Source organism: Phoenix dactylifera, chromosome 5, assembly GCF_051530095.1.
Source record: "Phoenix dactylifera cultivar Ajwa chromosome 5, Ajwa_hap1_PhDact_Kaust_v1.1, whole genome shotgun sequence".
Taxonomy (NCBI): Eukaryota; Viridiplantae; Streptophyta; class Magnoliopsida; order Arecales; family Arecaceae; genus Phoenix; species Phoenix dactylifera.
The window spans coordinates 34,446,627-34,471,072 of NC_143194.1; the positions used below are offsets into that span (position 1 = coordinate 34,446,627).

The window sequence follows — 24,446 nt, forward strand, 5'->3', positions numbered from 1 at the left end:
TAAATTCAGTTGTCGACATGCATCCATCTAGATTCATAAAAATTAATTAATAATTATCAGTATATGCTTTGGAGGACATGTGCCATTCATTGTAATCATCATTGTATAATCGGCATCATATTTTCTTTTCGCCGTTATATTTTTTTTAAAAAAATAAAATCCAAGAAAAATGTGATGCTGCTACTATATAGCACGGCATACCCTCAATATATATATATATATATCAAACCAACTTCACCACGATTCTTGGCAGCGGCGCTCAGCACCGTTGCCGCAGCCGTAGAGATCAGATAAGAGGTCGGCTTTCTTTGTTTTTTGTTTTTTTAAAAAAAAACCTTTGAAATGTCAAAGAAAAAATATTTTTTTTATTTTTTATTTTTATAAATAGGAAAAGGGTGAAACTGATGGTAAATGCAACTTAAATCTTGTCACGAATCGGCACTCGCATCCAATAATGAACCAGTTGAGAAGCATGGCTGGAACATTGACTGCTCACCTCACAAGCCACTTGCAAGAACGCTCTTAAATAAGCAACAGTAGTACCACATATTCCACCTCTCACTGACGTGCGTATAGCTGAGGTGACTTGAACGCGCTCTGTCCTAGAGATGCAAGCAGCTTGTAGCATTTTTTAGGGTTCTTTACAACTGAATTTTATGTCCCTGCTAAGTTGCCCACAACGTATTCATATCAAGGCATTCCTGAAAAAATAAACCACTAGTTCTCATGTAACAATGTTACTTCTCAATATAAAAGGTACACATATAACCAATCATGTCTTGATACTGATTAAGAAATATACAGTATCATTTATTATCTGAAATTGACCCTCCTAGCGTAAATCTTGACAAAAGTTGTAGCTTTTAAAATACTTTTTTAAATGAATCAACCATCTACACCAATTGCCTACAGGTGAGAAAAAGCTATAAATATTTGGAAAACAAAATAAAAGAAGAAGATCCCTAGATGCCTTGAGTCAAGAGACCATGAAGTTCATACTACAAGGGTTTATCTGTAAGCTGCTTTGTTCCATTGATCAGATGAAGCAGCCATCCTGAGGCTGATAGACCCTTGTTACTTCAATTCTGCAGGAATGACATACCAGATTAGACGGGGGAAAAAAAATCTAAACCAGCTGCTGTTCAGTAATGCTCCTTTGACAAACATTGAACAAAACCCATGCTCTCTAGCAGGACTAGTGGAGATGGACCAGCGGTTGGCTGTAATTTGAAGAGATACATACTTCACGAGTCACACTCACTCCCCTTGGTACCAAATGCAATGAAGTTTACACTTGTATCATCTGATAGAGACCACTCTCCGGTCAATGGATTGTAAACAAACCCTGCCATTTCCTGTACCTGACCATAAAAAAGTCCATAAAATTAACAAGCTTCAGGCCCACCTGGAGTATAATACATGCAATAAAATATTGGTGCATTCCTGGCTGATGAAGGGGAGTAAAAAATTACAGAGATCGAAGCCCTTTGCAAGATCAACACTAGTTCCTCGGAAGTGAGAAATCTTGACCACTGATGGGTACCTTTTGGTAGCTGCAAAATACAAGGCAGAGTATGTCGTACAATCAATGGAATATGGAATGATTTTCCACTTTGAATGAAGCTACCATAACCATAATCATAATTATCAAGCTTACTACCAGCTATGTGCCTTCTTATTTAGTCTGCTACTTCAAGCTTTCTTGTCTTTTCTCACATTCCATACATGTTAGCTTGGAAATGTTACCTTGTCAATTTTTGGCAATATTATTTTCACTTTTGGTCTCAACCGTACAGGATCCATATAAACCAATTATCAAACTGTTCTTTCTATTTTCTAGGTTATCTTTCAAGTGTACTAATAAATCCTTCCCCCCCTTATCCAATAGCCCTCTTTCTTTTTCTTTTTTTTTTGGTCAACCTCTTCCCAAACTGTTCCACAAAGATTAAATTACCCCTTTGTGCAGGAGCCCCTCAGATATTCAGTGGATCAGAATTATAACAAGATGCTTAAATCTGTACAATTATATAAAACAAATCCTCACCAAAATGGACTCTCTCATGGCTCTCCACTACATAAACATGTTCAGAAACTATCCAAACTTTATACACCAGAAATCATGCAGGTTAACAGAAATTGCTGACCCTATTCCATTCCTTTCTAATGCATGCTCCAAGCATGGTGCGACTAAAAGGGGCGAGATCCTAATTAGTCCCTTCTAAAAATATACATATACTAGCACATGCACATAATTTTCAGAAGGATAAATTCTGACAGTATTATGAACCTTAGCTTTCTTCAATATAACTTAATAAATTATTGCACCTTTCTTTGTACCGCATGTGGAGCACCTTCGTTCTACAGCGTGTACTTCATGGACTACTGCACAATAAATTTCTAGACGGTTTATTCTGAAAGATTTCTAGTGCATATTTGCTGTTACTTCTGCCTTATAAGAAGAAAAAGGCAGAAGCTAGGTTTTGTAGCTTCTCCTAAAAGCACTTTTCTAACTTTTCTGCCTGTAGAAGCACTTTTCAGATGATGTTACCAAGCACTAATCTTTTTTAGAAAGTGTTTTCTTTAAAAGTCATAAAAGCCCTTTTTTAATGTCAAACATGTGATCATTCATTTGAACGACACAGACCAGATGCAAGTGTGGAGAGAACTTTTTGCATGCTTCTGTTTGTGGAAAGATTTCTAGTGCATATTTGCTGTTACTTCTGCTTTATAAGAAGAAAAAGGCAGAAGCTAGGTTTTGTAGCTTCTCCTAAAAGCACTTTTTTGACTTTTCTGCCTGTAGAAGCACTTTTCAGATGATGTTACCTAGCACTAATCTTTTTTAGAAAGTGTTTTCTTGCTTTAAAAGTCATAAAAGCCCTTTTTGAATGTCAAACATGTGATCATTCATTTGAACGACACAGACCACATGCAAAGTGTGGAGAGAACTTTTTGCATGCTTCTGTTTGTGCAAAAATATATCCAGCACACTATAATTAATCCAGACTTTAAAATTCAAACATTTTCCAACATTATGTTCACAACATCTGCACTTCATTCGAAAAACTAATGCGTGAATAACATGAGCTCCTCAGGATAACACGAGTGGAAATAATGTGCACAACAAATCTTCACAACAGATATATAAAATTGGGGGAAAATGTCATTTATCTCTCAAATTTGTTGTTTAAGAAAAGTTTAGTAAAATTTAGCAACATTGTCACAGTAGCAACATACCCAGTTGAGAAGGTATTCGGCAGCAATTATGGCAGTAGCATATGATCTCACAGAGCGGTTAATGGTAGAGATCACAGTAGCACCAGCAGGAGCCGTTAATGCTGCCAGGGATTTGCAGAACTCCAAGGGATCTGCAACATGCTCGATTACCTGTTAATCAAAACTTACGTGTAAAACAACCTATATATTATAGATTCATCAAGCATGCAGTTCAGTTATTTCTCTAAAATATTATCCTTATTTCTGAATCACAGTAGATGACCTATCAAAAAAATGATATTTCACAGAAGATATCAGAAGAAAAACAGAAAGTAACTTCATAATGAATTGATATCAACTCTGATCCGAAGATGAAAGAATCAACCAGGCAAGCCAGCATGTGGCACCATCATTTGGAAGAACCCCTCACTCATTGAAGTCTGCTCTCCTATCAAACCATACTAGAATGCATAGCTGTACCTAGTTCGAATCAGTGGTTTGTCAGTGAGCACACAAAGGGACTTCCTAGAAACTATTGGTAAAGCCAAGAAAGCTGACCGTACAAGAACATTCGTGGCTGGAGCACAACATTGTAGAAGCTGGAATTATCTACCTGGGATGCCCATACTTTGGAATCTCACCCTTGGACCCACTTCATCTTCAATGCTCTCGCACTGAAGTGACTAAATGAAAGAATTTGCAAGAAGGGGTTTACTAAAGAGATGTATAATAGTTAAAGGGGGGCATAAGGCCCTATTTTGTATCTTACAGTGCTTCAGGATCACCCTGGAGCACCAGAATTCTATCGGTGACGAACTACATTTTCAGCCCAAAGAGTACTAGAGCATCGTCAAAAGAGATAAAGGATGAGGTGGCACAAGAGGTCTCAACTTATCAGCTGTCTCTCTGAATCCAACCAATGCCTCCCATCCCCCACACCCACTGTCCTGCATGATACTTTATTTCCTTTAAGAGGTTCTGCTACATAGGTGTGCCACCTACCAAGCATGTAGATCACCCTGTTATTTTCTTCTCATCCCTCAATTAGGGGGACACCTAGAAAATATTTATCCTGTCTGTTTTCCAGATCTTGCTAATAACACTTAAACATGAGCCAATATGTGTCACCTCAATCAGGTCAGTGTGGGCGTCCATGGGATTGGACAATGGTATATTCTATAATCAATGCATTAGATCAGCTTTCCTTTGGAAATAAGTTTTGACACATAGTACGAGGCTCCTGTAAGTGACCTCTCTGCTAGTTATTTCTCATCTATAAACTAAGAAAGGTTTGCATTAGGCTCTCTCTCTCTCTCTCTCTCACACACACACACACACACACACACAAAATTCATGCTGCAATACTAGAAAAGACTCTATATAGGTTAGTACTTTGTACCAACTTCGGAGATCATAAACGTTTGTCTGCAAGTATTCTAAAAAGCTTCTTACAGAATTTTAATGATAAGGCAGGTGTTTCTGCATAAGTATAACGATGTCGGATCGGATGCCCAAACTTTGGTGGAAGCTGAGACTCGATTAATAAAGTGTGAGTGGTGAGATTCTGATTTCAACATCAACATGCAGTGAGGTCATTCAAGGCAAATTTATCTACCACCTTGTCATTGCCTTATATAATTTTTGCAGTGCCAAAAATCAGAATTGAGGGCAAAACTAAAAAATTCCGGAGCTTATTTGCTCTTCCTCAGTACTAATCTGAATCCATTTTCAATATAGGCAAAACAATGAAGACAATTATGTTGCTTATCTATGCCCCCTCATGACACAACCATACACCAGCAAACATTTTTTTGACTCAAATTTGAGCAAACAATAATAATTAAGTTCCATAAACATTATTGATTTGCAATAAATATGAAAATGAAATTTGTTTCAGAAGCATGGTACCCCAAGGTATCAATATAAGATTGCATATAAAGGTTTCTTGTTTTGACTTCCTATAATTTTTTGTGCATTTATATACCATTAAGGTGTGTTTACAAGAAAGTTCTATTAACGGATTTCAATCCTATGCCCTGACTTATAATGTGTGTCCTCTAGACTAAAGCAATTCCTTCTATCTAACTTTCCTTCTTTCCTACCTTAGAGACTTTCCAAGCCTAGAGAAGCTTGAAGAGTGGCTCCCTAGTTGAATAAACATATATTATGTAACTAGTACAGCAAGCATCCAACTCACCGGTTGGTCTTCTAAGTTTATAATAGGCCCACCTGTTGCCAAAGTTTCATTAATCAGGATCATGGCAACAGTTTAGGGTTTCATGTTAGGTTCATAGCTCACAATGGAACATTCTCAAACTTTATGGATCAAACCTTGATCCACTAAGCTGACCTAACATAGACAAGACACGTTGGACAAGCTTGATATAGGCAAAGCATTATATGTAATGGGATACATGGTACATGCGTATTTGAAAGAAATAACCAAGGATTAACGAACTGCTCAGTTCGTTACAGCGTACCCCTTGGTTCATACATAACCAAGCCCCTCTTAGTACAATGAGGCTTGATACAGGCATCAACCACCTGAACCACACCTAAACCACTCAAACCGACCTGGATTGAGTGGTTCAGGTGCATAATTTTTCCTTGATTATACTCAAATTGCTCTCAAGTAGAGCAGCACACTTAGGTGCCATTTAGGATTTGCCCTTTTTACCATGTTTCTTACTCATTGTCCACTATTTGAAGGTGGAAACAAGAGGAGGAAGGTAAATGTCAATACATTGATTATAAAGACTTCGAAACGGTCTTAAATCCATTGAAATGCTCAATTAGTCAAACATTTAAAACGAAGAATCAAATCAAAGATATTATTACTGTTAGTTGAATGATATTGTAGTAATAGATACAAGTTTTCTTGAAGATTAAGAAAAAGGAAAAAATCTAGAAATTAAATTAATATTATAAAAAATCTTGAAATCAATTTGTTGCCAAGAGTTGGGGGGAGAGAGAGATAAAACCAAGACCTAGAAGGCAAGATTCAATATCACAGAGAATGAGACTGGTAAAGAATGTCACAAATCAGTAAGGTTCGCATATTCCAACAATGAGTTCAGCACATGTAAAAAGATAAAAAACCCTTAAACAAGTGATGTGTTAAAGTTTCAGTTCCTAGTATAATTTCAGAATAAAAGAATTTATTCACACATTGAAACAAGATAGACATCTCCAATCATTTGACTAAAGCATGATACAAGTAACATCTTCCATGATTGGATAAAAGCAAAATATAAGTAACAATAGTTTGTATATTCTTGTTAGTCAAGAAGCAAAAATTTAGTAATGATAGTATTGTCCTAAAACCTTGTCAATGTTGGTATTTTAAATAGCAAAATGATACTAGACAATTGAGACCCCATTAATAATTGTAAACTGATTCTTTATAGTGGAACAACTAGAACTTTAAACTGAATAAAGTTATCACCTTAACAGTAACACCAACATCAGCAACAATGTCAAAAAGTCATATCCTTTACCACTGCTTATTGTAAGTTAATCCGTTTCTTTCTTTGTTCGTGCTAGTCAAATGATTTGTGCTACTTATAGACTTCTTTAAAATATATCAATCCACTAGTTGTAAATGTCTTAGCCCCTTGTATACTTAATCTATGAATTTCAGTAACCTGACTGCTTTTTATAAGCTAATCTTAACATCTACATACTTTACATGCATATTAGATTCCAAGTTGTGATTTATATTGAATATGCATATTTCTAATTTCAACATGCATAGGAAACCATGACTAGGGGAGTTACTCAATATACCTATCTTCTCTCTTGCAAAAGCATAGCAAAAAAACATGATAAACCATGTAAAACCGAAATTTGGAAACCCAAAAATGCCTTACGAATGGGTGTCAGGGCATGATTCTGGATACGACATGTGTCATACCCACCATTGGCCAATACGGGTTTGATCCTCAATATTTCAAACTTTGGAAATAACCAACAATTAACAAACTAAAAGATAGGCATATAAATAGACTTAAACCCAAAATTTGGATAGTCAATAAACTTAAACATAATTTAAATCTCTTTGCTGTAATTTCTTGAAACTTACTACGGTGCTACGGTCATGGCTTGATGGCAAAGTTCAAAATACCAGAGATCGAACCCCTATAGAGACTGTGGACATAGCACATGGCATATCAATAATTGTGTTGACAAAGGTATCAATATGTATGCATAAATACACCGCGAACACCCTAGAACGTCATTTTGGGGCTTCCAAATTCTGGTTTCATATCCTTGATCATGTTTTTTCCTTAGTGTTATGCTTTCGCAAGTGCAAGTATAGCCATAGTTTCTTGTGCATGCTGCAATAAGAAACATACATATTTAACCTAAGTCATAGAACTTCGACTTTAAAATGCATGTAAAACATACAGATGTTAAGATCACCATTTGAAAAGCAATTAGGTTTCTAAAAATCATAGATTCAGTATACGAAGCGCTACCAACAATTAATACTAGTGGATTAATGTATCTGACAGAAGTCTAGAAATAGCACTAATCATTTGAACAATGAACAAAGAGAGAAACTTTGTAATTTACAATAATCAGTGGCAAATGATAGACTATTATCTTATTATTGATAATGATGCAACTATTAAAGATGGCTTGTTGTGTTCATTTTAAAATTGTTCTAGCTATTCTACTATATAAAATCAATTTACATTAATCAATGGGGTCTCAATTGTCTAATATCATTGTGTACCCTCATATCGAGAGGGGCTTAGTTCAGTATGAGCAGGATGACAGCACATCCTGTTCCACGGAAAAATCAGGATGGCCCCATCCCACGTGATTTAAATCCTTGATGGTTGTGATACAACTTATTTGCCTTGAGTACGACTCAAGTTTTACCATCCCATGTTCAACAACCTCGATTTTGCTTTTTCTCTCCATTGGTAGCAGTATGACTTCCTTTTCACCATTAACCTTGCTTCACCTTGCCAAACATGAGGATCTCCTTATGTAACGACAGCAGCCTCCAGTCTCTATCAAACCTTGTGGATTGCATCCACCAAAGGACTCGCCATCATACCTCCTGTGGAATCTTTTAGATTGCCTCCCTTATAGGCTCACCCATGAATCACCTCTTTTGGCTACAAGTCACCTCCTATGACAGCTTGTCCGAGATTCATCAAAACTTACGTGTCTTGCAGATGGCAAATAATATCTTCCCTAAGCAAGCAAGACATAAAGGAGAGATGGGGAAAAAAAGGACCGAGGCATAGGGATTTTTTTGATTTTTTATCTTTTATTTTTATGACTAACCTGTATAGGTCAATGACTCAGCCTAACCTATACAGCCCCAAATATGAAAAGGTCTGGAATTTTAACATCGATTTGATTAAAATGGGACTCTAGTCATTGATAAAACATAAAACACCTATTGAGCAGGACTCCTAAATTATTTTAGGAGAAGCCCCCAAAATGTCTATTAACTAAAAGTTCACTGGAATGACTTCTAGTTTGAAAAGGACAACATGCACCAACCAGCTAGGTTTGCATGCTTCCCTGTTTCCACTTCACATGACATTATAAAAATGGAAAAAGAGAAATTGTAGGAAAGAACCAAAAAAAATTACCCCTGGGAACCTTCAAACCAAAAAAAAAAAGATTGCTGATACTAAACCTTCCTAAAGAAATAGTTTTCCTAATGAACAGATTAGTATTTTTAACTAAACTATGACCAGATCGCTTGTACTCTGACATCTGGTGCACCCTACCTTCCCCCATTGGTATCATGCTGACCTGATTCAACAGTTTGATTTAGGAAAAAAAGCTGCATTACTGTAAGTGGTATAGTAATTTCATTAGACTACTGTAGCTTTCCAGCACTTGCTCTTCAAGTTACACTCACTAATTACTCGTACAGTGACAACATATTTACTCGATATGCTTTAACAGAAACAAAAGATGTACAGACTTTATGGAAATTGATCAAAGTTAAGGTCTTGCTTATGAACTTAAAGACTCAAGATAAGTTGCTTACCCTACCAACAACATACCTCAAGGGCAATCACAGCATCAAACTTCTTATTCACTTTAACCAGTTCCTCTGAGACACATTAAGTATTCATGTAACCTTTTGTATCATATGCATGAAATACAACAAAAATTGCAGCAATCTACATCTTGAAAATGAAATAGTTCAATAATTATTAAAACAATGCGGTTTGATCAAAGCTAAGCAAATCTACTCATGAAAACATCAAACTAAGCTCATATTGGAATGATAGAATTTAGTGTAAATTATATTGAAAAAAATATGATCTTGAATAAACAATGGGCTGAGATTGGATGATGAAATTCAGTATGTAATCAGATAGACTCAAATTAGAAAACAAAAAATGGACAAAATACTAAATTCTCAATGGTTTGACCCAAAAAAAAGCATAACTTCTATTTTCTATTTTTGTCAACACCACTTTCAGAAATGTGTAAAATATATTGTAAGGAGACTAATAGGTTGATTGAGGCTGCAGGTAAAAGTCTAAGGCATGTGAAGTTAGAAATTTAATATCAGGAAGTTCTTAAATTTTACATACTTTTTGTAATTTATGAGTGCAAAATAATAAGATTCAACATGATTCATAATACAACTATAACAAAGTACTTTTTTGGGGAGTGGATATTTTTTATCTATATAATATTAGAGAGCATGTACTTGCTGGTATCCAGCTATGTACCCTGACCATGTACTTGTTGGTATCCAGCTATGGTAGGAATATAATTATACAAAAATGAATCAGGCAGAGACTTGACAGCCTGCATAATGCCCTTTATACACAGGGATCTAGCTAGCATGAAATTTATGGAACACAGACTAGCAATTCAAAGCAAGAATGATAATACTTGCTTGACATGACATGGATTGAGACATCAACACAATCAATTCTAGAAGTAAGCATAGAACATGATTTACCCTAGATAAGATTAAGGGAAATGATAAGTAATAAGCCAACAAGTTTCCCAAATCACAGATCTTCAATCAGCAACAGAAAATGTCAATCTTATAAAATATAGTGCAGCAAAATTTCTTTACCACCTCCACAAACATCATAATTTTACAGTGAAGTGAACAAGAGGGATTGACAATATCCACAGTGGATAGATGTGACAACTCAAACATGGCTCAGAAAAGACTCTTGAAATGGCACATTATGACTGATAATATAGTTAATGAGTATGATCAAAGAAAGAGAATTTACCAGCTGTCGTGCAACAATATTCAATAGATGAAGTTACAGGATCCGATGCCTGTGCAAGCAAAAATGCAATCAATGAAATAAGTCAAAACAAATCATGTATCCTTTACACTTTAGACGACTTCTTAGCTTATCAAGTGTTCCACAAAAATATTGATGAAAACAAACAACAAACATAATATTTAGAATCCTTTATCTGATCAAATAATACAAAACTTATACATAAAAGGTATTTTCTAGTTACTCCTGTTTTGATGATACATGGGTGATAATAGGGGAGCAAGATAACTCAACATATACAAAAAAAAATAGAAGAAAGCCCCAAAATAAGAACATGTAGCTATATGTCAATGCCTGCTTTACTAGAATGCCTTATGAGGATGACAATATCAATATTGCATAAAACAGTCGCATATTTGAAAAGATCAAAAAATCAAAAACATTGTTACAGAGTGTTACAAAGGGAGAAACACTGAATTTTCAAATGTAATCGATTGAGTTCCTGAACATAATCAATGCCACTGTTACCCATGCAGAGGAATATCATTATTTCGATGTAATAGTTCACTAAATATCATCTCATCGAAATTTACTTTAGATAAAATATGAACCAAATATTTAGTCAAATGGCTAGATAAGACAGCAATGCAAGGCTCACACAAAGGTGCTTGTTAGAATGTGATGCTACCCCAGGTTGCAATTAGTTTATTTAGAAGGATACGCAATCATAAAGCAATAGAATAAATTCAAGAAAGAGACACACCATGTAAGTCAGAGATCATATGATTCATCTGATGAAGCATAGAGAGAAGTCAACTCAAGCATGCCAAGTGCAAACTTTTGATTTAAAACTTGTACTCCTTCAGCTACTTTCATCTGATGACTTAGTGCTACAACATGCTGGTCCATGCTGCGATATGGAATAGTATGTAGATTGTAGAGTGCTTGTAATGTATGAGTATGAGGCATCTGCCCTAATATCACACGTCTCGATCTGTCGATGTGAACCTGCACATATCTCCTTTTTTTGCACTATGTGCCTTGGCACAAGACCATGCACATGACAGGCATAACATGGCATGGTACAGTTCCATACCATGCTAGCGCATGATTGATATAAGTGCAGCACCTAGTATTTTAATCTTCATCTTTGACTTTCATGAAGACAAATTCCCATCAAGAAGAAATTACAGGACCATATCAAGGATGAGTGAAAACAGAACGATCGTGTTATTCAATTCAGGTATCAGCTATGCAAAACAGAAGCAAATGATGCAACTAGTGCAAAAGTTTACAATAAGACGGGATTCATTTGATCAGTCTTGGACATGTTTGTGACTACAAGGTTCATATCATTTGTGACTACAAGGAACAATGTCACATGATGTGGATTGGGTTAGTTTAATGAGATTATATAGCAACAACCACTAGCTGGCCACTGAAACTTCTCTCTTTGTAGATAATAAGAATGCTGCAAGTTCAAAATACGGGCATACTTCCAACAGAAGTCTTTCTTCTGAAATGTCTTTAGAATTATTATTGGGAATCCAGCATTGAAATTATGACTTTCTTCTAAGAATTAATGGGAAAGGTCGGTGGTTATTGGAACACAAAAGCTCAGTTGGAAGATAAATATAAGTTTAATACAAACCTTTTGTCCTTCCCTCTATCTGTTCTTACTATCTCTCCTCTTCTTTTTCCTTTCTATCTGCCTCTTTCATTTTCTTGGGGTATTAGAAGTTGATGATTATCCTTTTTTTTCAGTGAGAAGTCAATTCCGCTAAGCTTTAGCCAGGGCTAACCCTCTTTCTAAAGCAGAAGAGGAATAAATAGGAGCATTATTGCTGCTACGAGCTAGAAGGCGTTGGTGTCCGCTATAGGCTAGGTCTGTATCTGCTGACGGCACCAGAAGTCAGAGGGGTAGGCGAATAGCTTGATGAAATTCCGTGAGGTGAAAGACTAAGTACACTAAATGTGCTGACCCGAAAGCCTTTCCTTATCCAGAGTGGAAAGGGGTAGCTCAGTAGAATATGCCAGAAAGCAAAGAGGGGATGGAGAGTCAAGCAAGCTAGAAAGCAATCGAAGAGATGGGCCTTAGAAGCATGCGAAGGGAGATGGCTGCGCTCCAGCTCACTAAAGAATGGGACGGCAGTGGTCCGCCGGCAAGCTCGTTCTGATCTTGGACGCAGTACATTTTTCTATTTTTTTTACTTCCTCATCCTTTATCTCTTCTACAGCATGTATCCAACCCTCAATTTGACCATATACCTAAAAGAAATCAGCAAGCCCTAAAGAGACTCTCCCATCCTAGAAAACAACGAAATTGTATGTTTTCATATATGGAATCATTACAGTTCATAAAAAGCACATCAAAGGCCATCATACTGATAAACAATAAGGTTGCCAACTACATAAGTTATGCAATATTAAAATCTTTGATTTAATTATTTTAGTTTTATTTCATATTTTTTATTTATTAATTAATTAATTGATTGATTAAAGCTTCTAAGAAACATAAGATGTTTTGATGTTCAAGCATCAATTAATTTCTAAGAGAAATCATAAATGGACTAAACATAGAGTTTTCTCTTGAAGTAAATATTTTTTAGTTGAAGAAAGGATTAGTTAAAAAAAAAAAACCTTCAATAAATCAACAAACTAGGTGCCTACCTAAGACAAAGGCAGCTCCTGGGCAGCCAAGTGCCTACCTAGGTGATTGATGGCCTCCTCGCCTAAAGGCTTGAAAGTTCCAAGTGCCTAGGCATTTGGGTTGTCCAAGCACCAAGGAAGGTCGCCCTAGGTGCTTAGGTGGCTGCCTATGAGAACCATGGTGTCAATTTATAAATCTCTTTTACAAGGCCACTACTGTCTCTATCTTGTTTACACAATTCTTTACACTGCTCTCATAACCTCACAAGGTTAGACAAGGATCAACTAGCTGATTGCTTTACTAAACCTGGGGTTGAGAAATATATCTGTGCTTATTTTCCAATTTGGACATCAAAAGTATGTGATGTCTTGATATTTTACAGGACTATGTTACTCAAACTGACAGGCTGGCTATGATGTCAAGAAATCAGGTTCACACAACCTTGGATTTGTCCAAGCCCTAGTGTATGCAGCAGATACAGGATTGCAAAAGTTTTGCAAACATTATTTGTTGCATCTCATGTTTGTTCTGAGTTCGCTAAACATGAATATTTATTATTATGATTCACATAAGTAGAAATCAGAAAGTATAATGTGTATAAAGTTTGAATAATGCCCATACAAAAAATGTATACAGGCACAAAATTTTCAAATGCTTGATAGAAATTCCTTGAACTTATTACCAACAGAAGATGTCACAAATGATAATTTGACTAAAGATATGGCTTGAATGGTTGATTTATAAATACAAAATACATTTTTGTTGTAAGGCGAGATTGACCATACAGCATGAATGCGAGCAATCTTGATATTCTTTTCCACAGCATCAATGCCTGTAACAGTAGCTCCCATCCGAGCAAGCGGCTGTTGATAAAGAAAAGAAAACATGAGCATGATGCATTGCACATGGTATATAAGAAATGATGCATAAAAATTTTCTGCTCAAGTAAAATCTCTTATAATAAGAGACATGAACTGACATGAATCACTGTATTCTACCATAAAATGAAATACTACACTTGCATCAATGAATCAAAAAGACCTAATCAGAAACCTATCGATAATTCATTTAAATCTCAGGAGTCATCAAAAGAAAAACACACCTAATTGTTTCATTTACAGCAGACAAGTTTCTTCATAATTTTATATGTAATACCTCAGATTTTTCCCGTTGACCAAAGGGTCTGTGCCAGAATATGTCCTTTCTCATCAGCCAATGATAACATGAAAGAGTGCAAGTTGGCAATCTACATGCACAGTCTTTCCTTCCCAAGTTTAAACCTGTTGGGGGAAAAACCCCAAGTCATACATCCACGGAGGCGCTCAGCCAAAGAGCGCCGACCGGAAAGCTGCTCGGTCAGAGAGTGCCGACCAGAGAGCTGCTCGGCCGAAGAGCGCCAGCCGGAAAGTTGCTCGGCCAAAGAGTGTCGAACGGAGAGCTGCTCGGCCAAAGATCGCCGACCAGAAAGCTGCTCGGCTAGAAGGCGCCGACCAGGAAGGCGCTCGACTAGAAGGCGCCGACCAGAGTGCGCGCCAAGAGGTGCCCAACCAAAATAAGCTGCTCGGTTAGAAAGTGCCGACCAAAGACAGCGCCGAGGCGCTCTGTTAGAAGGTGCTCGCCTAAAGGGCGCCGACCAGGAGTACTCAAAGCAGCCCCGCCACAGGGCGCCCCATTGGGCGATTAGCTCGGCTCGGCACCCTTGCCGAGCCGATGCCTTAACCAAATGTTCAACCTCCGCCTAAAGTCCAAGGGACTTGACAACTCCTACGGCTTGCGACCTGCCACTATCTCCAAGCCATCAAGGCATAAGATCTCCTCAGGCGTTCGGCACGACCTGCCATTAATGCATGAGACTCCCTCAAGTCTCCGATGCACTCAGGCATTTAATGAACACGGCCCAAGACGATCTCCGGATCACTGAACCATCAGAACGTATGGCTCTCCCTGACCGCCGGTTCATTCGGTAATAAATGCACTTACCATCCACGGACCCCAGGCCCACCACAGCCGGCGGTTCAACCACTCCAACAGGTCCGATCGACCGTGACAACTCCCTGATTCCGGTCTGATCCGGTCCCGTTCTCCATTACGCCATTAATGGGCCGAATCGTGCCCAATTATTACAAAACAGGACAAACCTCCTGTCACCTCCCAGGTAACAAAAATCCTCCTATAAAAGGAAACCTGGAGGGAAAAGGGAGAGAGGACCAAAAACCAGAGAAAAAATCCGGAGCTGGAGAGAACCCTCCTAGACCGGGGAAAAAAGGAAGAAAACAGCACAGACACAATTGAACACGAGATTCTCTTTGTCTTCTCCACATACTCTCTCCCCTGCTCTCTCCACATACTTGCCCCCTCTGACTTAGGCATCGGAGGGCCGGCGCCGGGGAGTCCGGCCACCGGTTTTCTTTGCAGGACTTGCACACCCCCCCGCAGCGGAGGACGCAGCCAGCCGGCGCACCGCCGTCCGCCCCCTGCAGCAGCGGAGCTCCTCCTTCCCCGGCTTCACGGTGGCCCCCGGGTCCAATTTCCAGCAACAAAACCCATTAGCAATACTTACAATATAGCCAATACACTTTTCCTCTATATTATGGGCTTCTTGGAGAGAATTTGAAGATAGACAGTCACATGAGACTCAAGAAAATGCAGGCTCCACATGAGACTCAAGAAAATGCAGGGTACATGCTTCCTCACTATAACAGCAGCTTGTTATCAAACAAATTGATCAACAAGAAATAAAAATTCATCACCAACAACATCATCAATATATAAAACTTGAAGATGCAGAATGGAAAAAAAATACCACATAATGACTATACAATGGATAAGAAGATTTTGTCCATAGAAAACACAATATTATTTTAAAGTATGAGTATGAGGTTGTTTAAAAGTTGGATTAAAGATGATATGCTAGTGTTAAGTTTCATCATTTGAATCATAGAAGGATAAATCAAGAAAGCATATTGGTGCTTCCTCCTAGGTTAAGAAATTTTTTAGAAAAACAACTGACTTTGGATATCAACCAAATGGTAAGTCCTCTTAGTAAATCCCTACATAGTTCTAGCCTTGACTTCTAAGCTTGTACTTGGAAACAATTCCTGTATATGCGCAAGAACTCTAGAAATCAAAAGGCACCATAGTATACTCCCTACCATTCCCACACGCACATATCCTTTTGCCTTTCACGACACCGGAAATGGTAGGGAACGGCCCATCTCTACATCCATGTCAGTCTTTTTTTATTATGTTTAGATATTGGTGAAATTTTTGTCTGATAGAAAGTGCTTTTGCATAACTAGCTAGAAAAAGCTTTATTTTTCACCTGGGATTTGAGGGGAATAGTAAGTTGATTTAAGCATTTTTAAGAAGCAACTTCAGAATAATAGAGGTAGTTGAAATCAACGATTGCCCAATCCATCTGAACTGCCAATTCGGCCCGTATTGAATCGAATCAATGCCAAATTGAGACAATTCGGTAGATCAGGTTAGTTCAGTTATAAAATCCCTCCTCCTTCCTAGTTTGATGATTCAAGAGCCTTCGGGGGCTCTCTCCTCCACTCTCCCACTCTGTGGGACATTGCTCACTCCCTCTCTTCAATGTTGTAAGGTCATCGCCAGTAAGCCTCCCCCCTCTCTCTCTCCGTCAAATGCTCACTCTCTCCCCCCTCTTCGATGTTGCGAAGCCGTCGCCACGAAGCCGTCACCACTAAGCCTCCCCCCTCTCTCCCCATCCCACTTTCTCTCTCCACCGAATGCCGCACACTGCCCCCCCTTCAGCATCATGACGTTGTCACCAATAAACCTCCCCCTTTCTCTCCCCCTCCCTCTCTCTCTCTCTCTCTCCCACTCCCTCCCGCCTTCCCTCTCCCCCTCCCTCTCCCCCTCCCTCTCCCTGTTTTAGTACACCCCTGCATAGCATGACACGAACCCGTATAATACCGAATCAGTCACCAGCCGGTATGAGCCCAATACTAGTCCGGCATACCTTGGTTGAAATTATTACACAAATATTCTCATTCTGAATATCATGTCAAAAGGCAAGCCTCTTAGGACGAGGATGTTCCTGACTGTTGTTACCTAACTCTCAATTGGTGACCTAACAGAATTTTCTAATAGGACACAGGTTGCCAACTAACTTTGCTGTTAAAGTCTCTTGTGGTTGTACAAAGAGCTGTAGTTAGATTCCGCCTTCACTAGGGTTTTTGAGGTCAGGAGTATCTGGGTAAGGCTACCCATGTTTTAGCCTGCTGCCTAGGCCTCTTTCTAACAGAAGGAAAATTGATTGTCCAACATGACATGCAGCAATATGATTAAAAGTTCACATTGGCTTAAATCAATAATACTATTTTATTTGTGAATGCTCGTGGCTGCTCTTTACTGCCCCTAAGGAAACCATCAATCTTCATGAAGTGCTTAACTTTTTTTTGTTTGGCTGGCACCGATAACTTTTTTTTAAGTAATGCATAACCATTCATACAACAAGTTGATCCACTCTATAGTGAAGAGGCACTCCATGATCCTAAGACAATGCAAGTTAGAGGTGATCTAAGTCAAGTGACATGGAAACACTTCTAGAAAAGAGACCTAATTAGTAGAAGAAACTACAAATATAAATAAATAAAATGACAAGAAAGCGCATCTAAAAAGGAACATCATTGCAAGAAACTAGAAGACACTTCAGAGGTCCATGACCCTGTTGAATTAAATGACTCCAGCTGTTTGTACCTTCTATCAAATATGACAAAGAAATTTTCGACACTATGCAGCAAAGAAAGATAGGGTTTTACTTCACAAATAAAAATTAAGAAGTTTGTCCTGTTTCAATCAGATAATACCTCCGAGAGAATGCCACCTCCACATCCAACGTCAATAATTTGTAATCCTTGAAAAGGCCTAGCGCAATATGGATCTTTCCTACAAAGAATGGTAGCATGCAAAAAATAAAAACAACATCATGAGCATGTCAATAGCTTTGACCAACCAACCCCTAATCTCAAATAACAGTAAATTATCATCACCTGAATAACATGCATGCTTATGAAATTCTAATTGCATAAATCAGAAAGTAAAGTTGTTTATGCAACTATCCTCAAAAAAGTTGTTTATGCAACTCCAAGCAAGAAAGGCCAACTTGAATGATAAAGTTAAATGCCCCTCAACAGTCCAAAACCAAGGAATTTCCATTTGAGGATCTTTGACTATCATGCTTTCCTATTGATTGCCCAAATTGATGGGATCTTCAACAGAACTATCCCTTTGTTTTTCATCACATCCATCTGATAAACATGCTCCTGTAATCTTGGACCTTCAGCACCCTTATTCTCCCACACTGATAAATATTTACCATTCTTTGAGGTGAGGTCGGGTGGGGCGGAAAAGCGTGGTGTGAGGTGAGTAGGAGCATTATGCAACATCTACGGAAGGGAAAAGAAAAGGAAAAGAAACACAAAAGGCAAAGTACGTAAAGAGCAGACAGAAGGAAAGACATGCAGCACATGATTCCAAAAAACTAAGGTCCACAATATTGTCTGCATTTCTGCAATTTTGGAAGAGAAACACTATCAAACTACAGCTTTTGCCAACAATATGGATCGGAACTGTTCTGCACGACATAAATATAAGGTAATTATCTTTAAGCATGATCCTTCTGCATCTGAGGAATTTTCGACAGCCCCCACCAGACACATTTTGCAGGCAAAGTCAGTAAATAGACAATTTGATAGCTATATAATAAGTGACTGACTAACACTGGCTGTATGTATTTGAAATTGGATCCAGACTTACGAACTGAAATTGTTGATGTATCCTGTAAAGTCTAAGCACTAAAATGTTTTCGAAGAACTAGATCCATCAAGCAATGCAGGGGTTTTTGCTCTTAAGCAAGCAACAAGGTCTAAGTGGACCAGCACTCTTTGCAACTTGGTAAATTCTTCATCTGAGTCGAGGGATACACATCCTTACCAAAACAAGAAGCAAATAATGAACAAGGTTGAGAAGGTTGTTGGTTTGTTTAAAAGATGTCCAAGCATAAGGCACTATTACTTTCAGTTTTCACGATAAAGACTAGCATACACCCCCATCCTTCTCCTTTGCCTACTTTTCCCTATCTCTCACAGCAAATACCTAGATCTACCCAATAAGCACATTCTCTTTTTCTTCGAGTTTTTCTTTTTGCCGAAGCTGCATTCATATGCTCCTCAATGTGTCTAGGCTTTAGCCAACAATCTATGAACATGCCACAATAATTTTTTTGCCTTTTCTCCTCCTAGGGAGTATAAGTTAATCCAATGTGTGCATTCATGGAGCCTAGGGGCTTTTTGCCTTTTCACCTGCTGATCTCGTAAGTGACTACTTCAATGAGGCTCCTCTAATGCAGTTGATATTTGTGGCTTTAGAGCTGTGCCTAGCTATAAAGAGTCTTACAAGAAAAGGTTTGTTTCTTGCACCGTGCATGCAATAAGCCATCTACATGAATTCTTCCCAGTTAGTGAAACTAGTATCTACTAGAACTGAAGTCATATATTTACCTACTGCTAGGGCTGGAAATGAGCTTGGGCTGACCTAAGGGGCTTTGGCCATCAAAAATGAAAAGGAAAGCCCTTAATCCATTCAGGCTAGATCAGGCTAGGATGGATTTGGGTCCATTTGGGCTTCAGGCTGGACTCCATGAAAACGATTTTGGGCTAGGCTCAGGAAAGGTGTTGGTCAGGCCCGACCAGGCCTACATGCCACATTCTTGAATGCCACATTTGAAGTCCCTAGATTTGGTCCTAGTATGCAAAACTAAGAAGCCTATTGTGTTCTCTCTGAGATTCCGCACACATGCACACATGCACACATACATCCATTCATCACTCATATATCATAGACATGTATTGAGATTTAAAATATTGCTGAAGTTGGCAAGCATGGACAATCAACACAATGAAGCACAAACTCAAAAAAGATATTGTATGAGACAAATGTAGGAGCAAAATCTTTTAATTAGTATAGTTTCTGGTCTATAGTAATTCAACTTTTAGCTCTAAATATTAGTTACATTTTTTTTCATTGGTTTTCTTCATGTCCAAAAAATGAATTGAAATTAATTTTAGGATTTGACCTCTTTTCTACAATTAGTTGTTGGTCAAATATCAACCTCCATCTTTGTTTTCAGATATTGGAACTGTTACTATAGAAGAAGCAGAGAGATTTATAATGCCATTAAATGCCTTTGCAGAGCTAAATATGTAAATATCATATGCACTGCTAGATGATCAGTAAGTACCAAAGAAAACAAGAGAACAGTTAGACCACAAATATCGAAAAGTTAAGAAATCTGGTGTCATTTAATATGGCTGATAAGGTAGAGATGCAATAGAGTGTTATACAAGCAATATATACCAATGAGAAGCTTGAGCTAAAAAAACTAAACTAAGACATTTGATGTACAGAAGAGTTACTAGCTAAGATAGTTGGAGAGCAAAAGGAGACTAATCACATTTATAAAAATTGTCAACAAGAAACTATAAATTCTTTAGAACTCAAAATAAATTTGAGCAAGCCCCAAATTTAGTTTAGTACCTACAGAATCCTGGTATACTCAATTTAGTGTAAGAAAAAACACCATGTAAGCTGGTGCTCCAAAATCATCTGCTTACTTTGCAATGATAACACATCCCGAGTTCATTGATGTAGACCACAATTATATTAAACTCATCCTATATGATAGCAAATAGCAAATAATCGAATTTATTTATTGCCTCCATCTCCCCCACGCCAAACCCAACTAGTTTGGGATTAAGTCTTAGTTGAGTTGAGTCACAGTATCATCCCAGTCCCCATATCCTATTTGAATTAATATTTTCTAATGTGATTTACAATGAAAGGCCGCATGTTAAACTCGATAAAATTATAATGTCTGATAGCATGAGTTCTTTAGTCAGCAGCATCACATAGCTTAAATCCCTTTTCACATCTCCAACAATAACACTCAATAATCCATGACAAAGATGGTGACACAGATGACAGACCCAATGAAGTAGCATGGAGTCACAGCTATGAGAAAAGAGGTAAAATGTTAGTAGAATTAGAAATAAGTTTTATTCTAATTCATCATAGTTAATAATGTTACACGGTTATTTTGCCTATGAATTAAGATATAAATTCTCCATTAGCATTCACAACAATAAGAAGTAAAGACTCTTTCAATAACACAGGTTTCTAATTGACAGATATTACCAAAGTATGAAACTCTAGTTAAAATTCATAAAACACATCATAGGTAATTTGTTTAGACAAGAAGTAATAAAGATCTTATCCAAGGCATAAGCATTTTCAAATGCTAAAACTTATATAGTAACATTTGGAAATAAAAGTATGTATGCAACATACTTAAAATGTCGGCAAAGTGTGGAGCGAATGAATGATACTCGAGTAGGATTCATCAAATGCAATGGTTTGAAGGGACCTTCAAAGTCCCACCTGCATATTCCATGTGCATAAATTCCAGTCAGTATGCATCTAAAAGCATGATATATGAAGCTTTATCATAAACTCTTGAATCTAATATCCATCACCAAAAAATCAAGTTTCCTATAACATATAACACAAAATAGTCTGAGTCAGCAACACAACTAGGCTTGCTTACATTTAAATTAACAATGTCAGACATCTCTAAGACAGGTTTCAACATGCATATTAAAGAAAAGCAGATTAAGAAAAACATCACAAAGTTGCGAGTGACTGATCTTTCATTAGCATACAGTAGAGAGGTAGTGCATTGAAATATACACATGCTATGAGCGCATTGAAATACTCACATGCTATGCTCTGAAACCTGACCCCAACCCTATAGTTAAATTCTATGTTATCAGAGAACCATTTAGTTGGTTCTCTGATTACTATAAGTATGACTACAAAGAAAAAAAATCCAGAGAAAAAAAGAAGACAAGATAATGACTGAAAGAAGATTTAACCATAAGCTAATTAGCTGGTATGGATCACAAAGCTCAGCTGCACAACTAGGTATATAAGTGGTAGCAATTTCAAATGTGGAAGCAAGAAAGCAGTTAAAAATGAATAAAAAGCAAGAAAAAGATGTTTGAGTTATCCATTTGCACAAAATCATTGAGAAAAGGGAGGTCAATATAACATGATCTTATAGACAAAAGGATGCTTAAGATGTAAATAAGAATCATTTAGAAAAATAATATGCAAGAGTGACAAACAACATTCAGTAAAACATGAGATGTTTAACTTTCTAATTATAAATGAGTGTATATGCACAGACATGCACATATGCACAAATGTACGTACACATGCACATTTTTATATAGACAAAGAATTCTTATCATGCACAAAATTTAGAGAGTGTGAGGCAAGTGATATTGTAAAATGCACGCAGTAATTGTATCTATGATCATGTATTGTGCATGCATGTAGCATGCCCACTCTAAATTCTCTTATTATCAAATCCTAGTGACAATGACTTCCTGTGACTTCCTCAAATGTCTAGTGCTTCTTGATATTTAAAACTGAAATGTTTGACAGTGAGAATTTAAAGCAGATTCAGATTTGGAGTATACTAATGTCCAGAATGAAAGTCAGCAATACAAAATAAAGAAGAGGGTTCATTGGGCAATGGAATTACAATTTAAAAACCCAGGCCAAAGTTGAAGAAATTTCATCAAAGAACCTTTTATTGAAAAACTAGGCACATGAACTTAACAAATTTGAATAGCAGTTACAATAACAACACATAAGTCATTGTGCAATTGCATACACAAAACAATAAAATGTCATACAATCACTGTACTATGTCTAGATGAAAAGAGTGTTTATTTCTTTATTCTATTAGCAAGTTGTAAATGATTATTCAATATTCAGTGAAATTTAATAGGTACCTTTTGAGTAGCATGCATATGTGACAATCATTCTGAAACAACAAAAGGAACTGTCTGTCTATTTGCAACTTAAAAGATGGTAATGCTATAGAAATAGTTCTCCATCTTGTACAGGCAGGAGAGTAGGACCGTGTAATTAAGTAGCACAGAAAGATTTTTTTTTTAAAAAAAAAGGTAGCAGCAGTGAAGATAAAAGAGGTATTTACTTAAAGAAACCTCTTAACATTTTTTTTCTTTGAAATGGCCTTTCAGTCCTTTGACCAAGTGGTAATCATGGTTTTCTCATCTCTCGTAGAGTATTATCCACCTTCCTTTCCTACACTGGCAAAACCCAGTTGAACTAGCAATGTTCTTTTGGTACTTTCATAGAATTAATTAGTTTTTCTACAATAATCATCCAATACAGCTTCATGGAATCTACAATGTCCTTCATTAATGAGTGCAAATACGTCAAATTTCCTTCATAGTTCAATAGGATGGTTCCAACATAAAAACCTGTAAACTTGCCTACGCTTAATTTCATTTGTTACACTAATATAAACATGAGATGACGCAGAACTAGCCTAAAAAAGAATTAAAAATCTCCCTTTGCATCGTATACTTTATCAAGGGAGATTCTTGGAAGAAAAAGGAAAGTAAAGATGTGATTTGGAGTTTCTTTTAACGAATTCTTGTAATCTCCACATCCAGCAGCCTGACTGTCTTTGTTTTTTCATTATAAGTCTTCTTTTTGGCATTACTGGAACTGAAATCAATCTTTAATCAAGAAAACGTGCTGCAAACTTAGCCAAAGGCATGACAGAGACAATCTTGATCCGATTTCAAATTACATGTTTCAAGAAATCTTCAAATTTCTCAAACTAATCGAAAACCACATGTATTTTCCAACTGAAAGACGAGAGAGAGAAAGAGAGATGACCAGGTTTCAGCAATGGCGGCAAACTTAGCAACCTCGGCTTCATTCAAGGAGGAACGGAAGGGAGGCGATTTGTTTTCGTCTCCACTGGCGTTGCTCGCCTTGGGGTTTTGAACCGCAGACGGTGGAGGAGCCGCATCCGCGTGAGATCTCCTCTGAAGAAGAGCTGAAGAGAGCGCTGGGTGGAGAAGGGTAGCGATAGGGCTTTGGAGGAAGGGTTTAGGGAAGGCATCACGGCTCCTATAAAGATCTCGAAAGAGATGGAGCGATCTCCAGGCCATCTCTTCCCAAGAAACAGGCTAAGAAAGACGAGAAGGCGAACGATTCCGACGAAAGATAGGGCAAGAATAAGGGCTTGACCTTGGATCCGTGGGCGCGGGTTTTAAACCTCGACTCCGGAATACGCTTCCATGCCGTAAATGAGCTGGACTCACAAGTCATGCATAAAGCATGCCAAGCCCTCTGTTCGGATGCCGGAGAATATTATCGGTCAATAAGATATATTTTAACCATAATGGAATGCTTCTCCCTTGGTTATTTAAGAC

The 24,446-nt window shown here is 37.5% G+C and overlaps 1 protein-coding gene across 3 annotated transcripts; it reads right to left on the minus strand.

The window, feature by feature from the left end:
* Positions 1-702: 702 nt before the first annotated feature.
* COQ3 (coenzyme Q 3) lies at positions 703-24,371 on the minus strand. 3 transcript variants are annotated; one of them, XR_015987428.2, is made up of 10 exons: positions 23,905-24,371; positions 21,475-21,564; positions 17,937-18,015; positions 13,887-13,964; positions 10,455-10,503; positions 9,252-9,301; positions 3,235-3,384; positions 1,473-1,553; positions 1,166-1,361; positions 703-1,085 (listed from the first exon to the last, which is right to left on the minus strand). XR_015987428.2 is itself a non-coding variant. In XM_088722550.2 (9 exons), the coding sequence occupies exons 1-9, from the start codon at positions 24,180-24,182 to the stop codon at positions 1,245-1,247; spliced, it is 966 nt and encodes a 321-aa protein (XP_088578676.1). In that variant the 5' UTR covers positions 24,183-24,371; the 3' UTR covers positions 703-1,244. The 3 variants fall into 3 exon arrangements, 2 of the variants coding, with proteins under 2 accessions (XP_088578676.1, XP_038985137.1); XM_088722550.2 differs by having other exon boundaries at positions 703-1,355; XM_039129209.3 differs by having other exon boundaries at positions 703-1,361.
* Between the last annotated feature and the right edge of the window lie 75 nt (positions 24,372-24,446).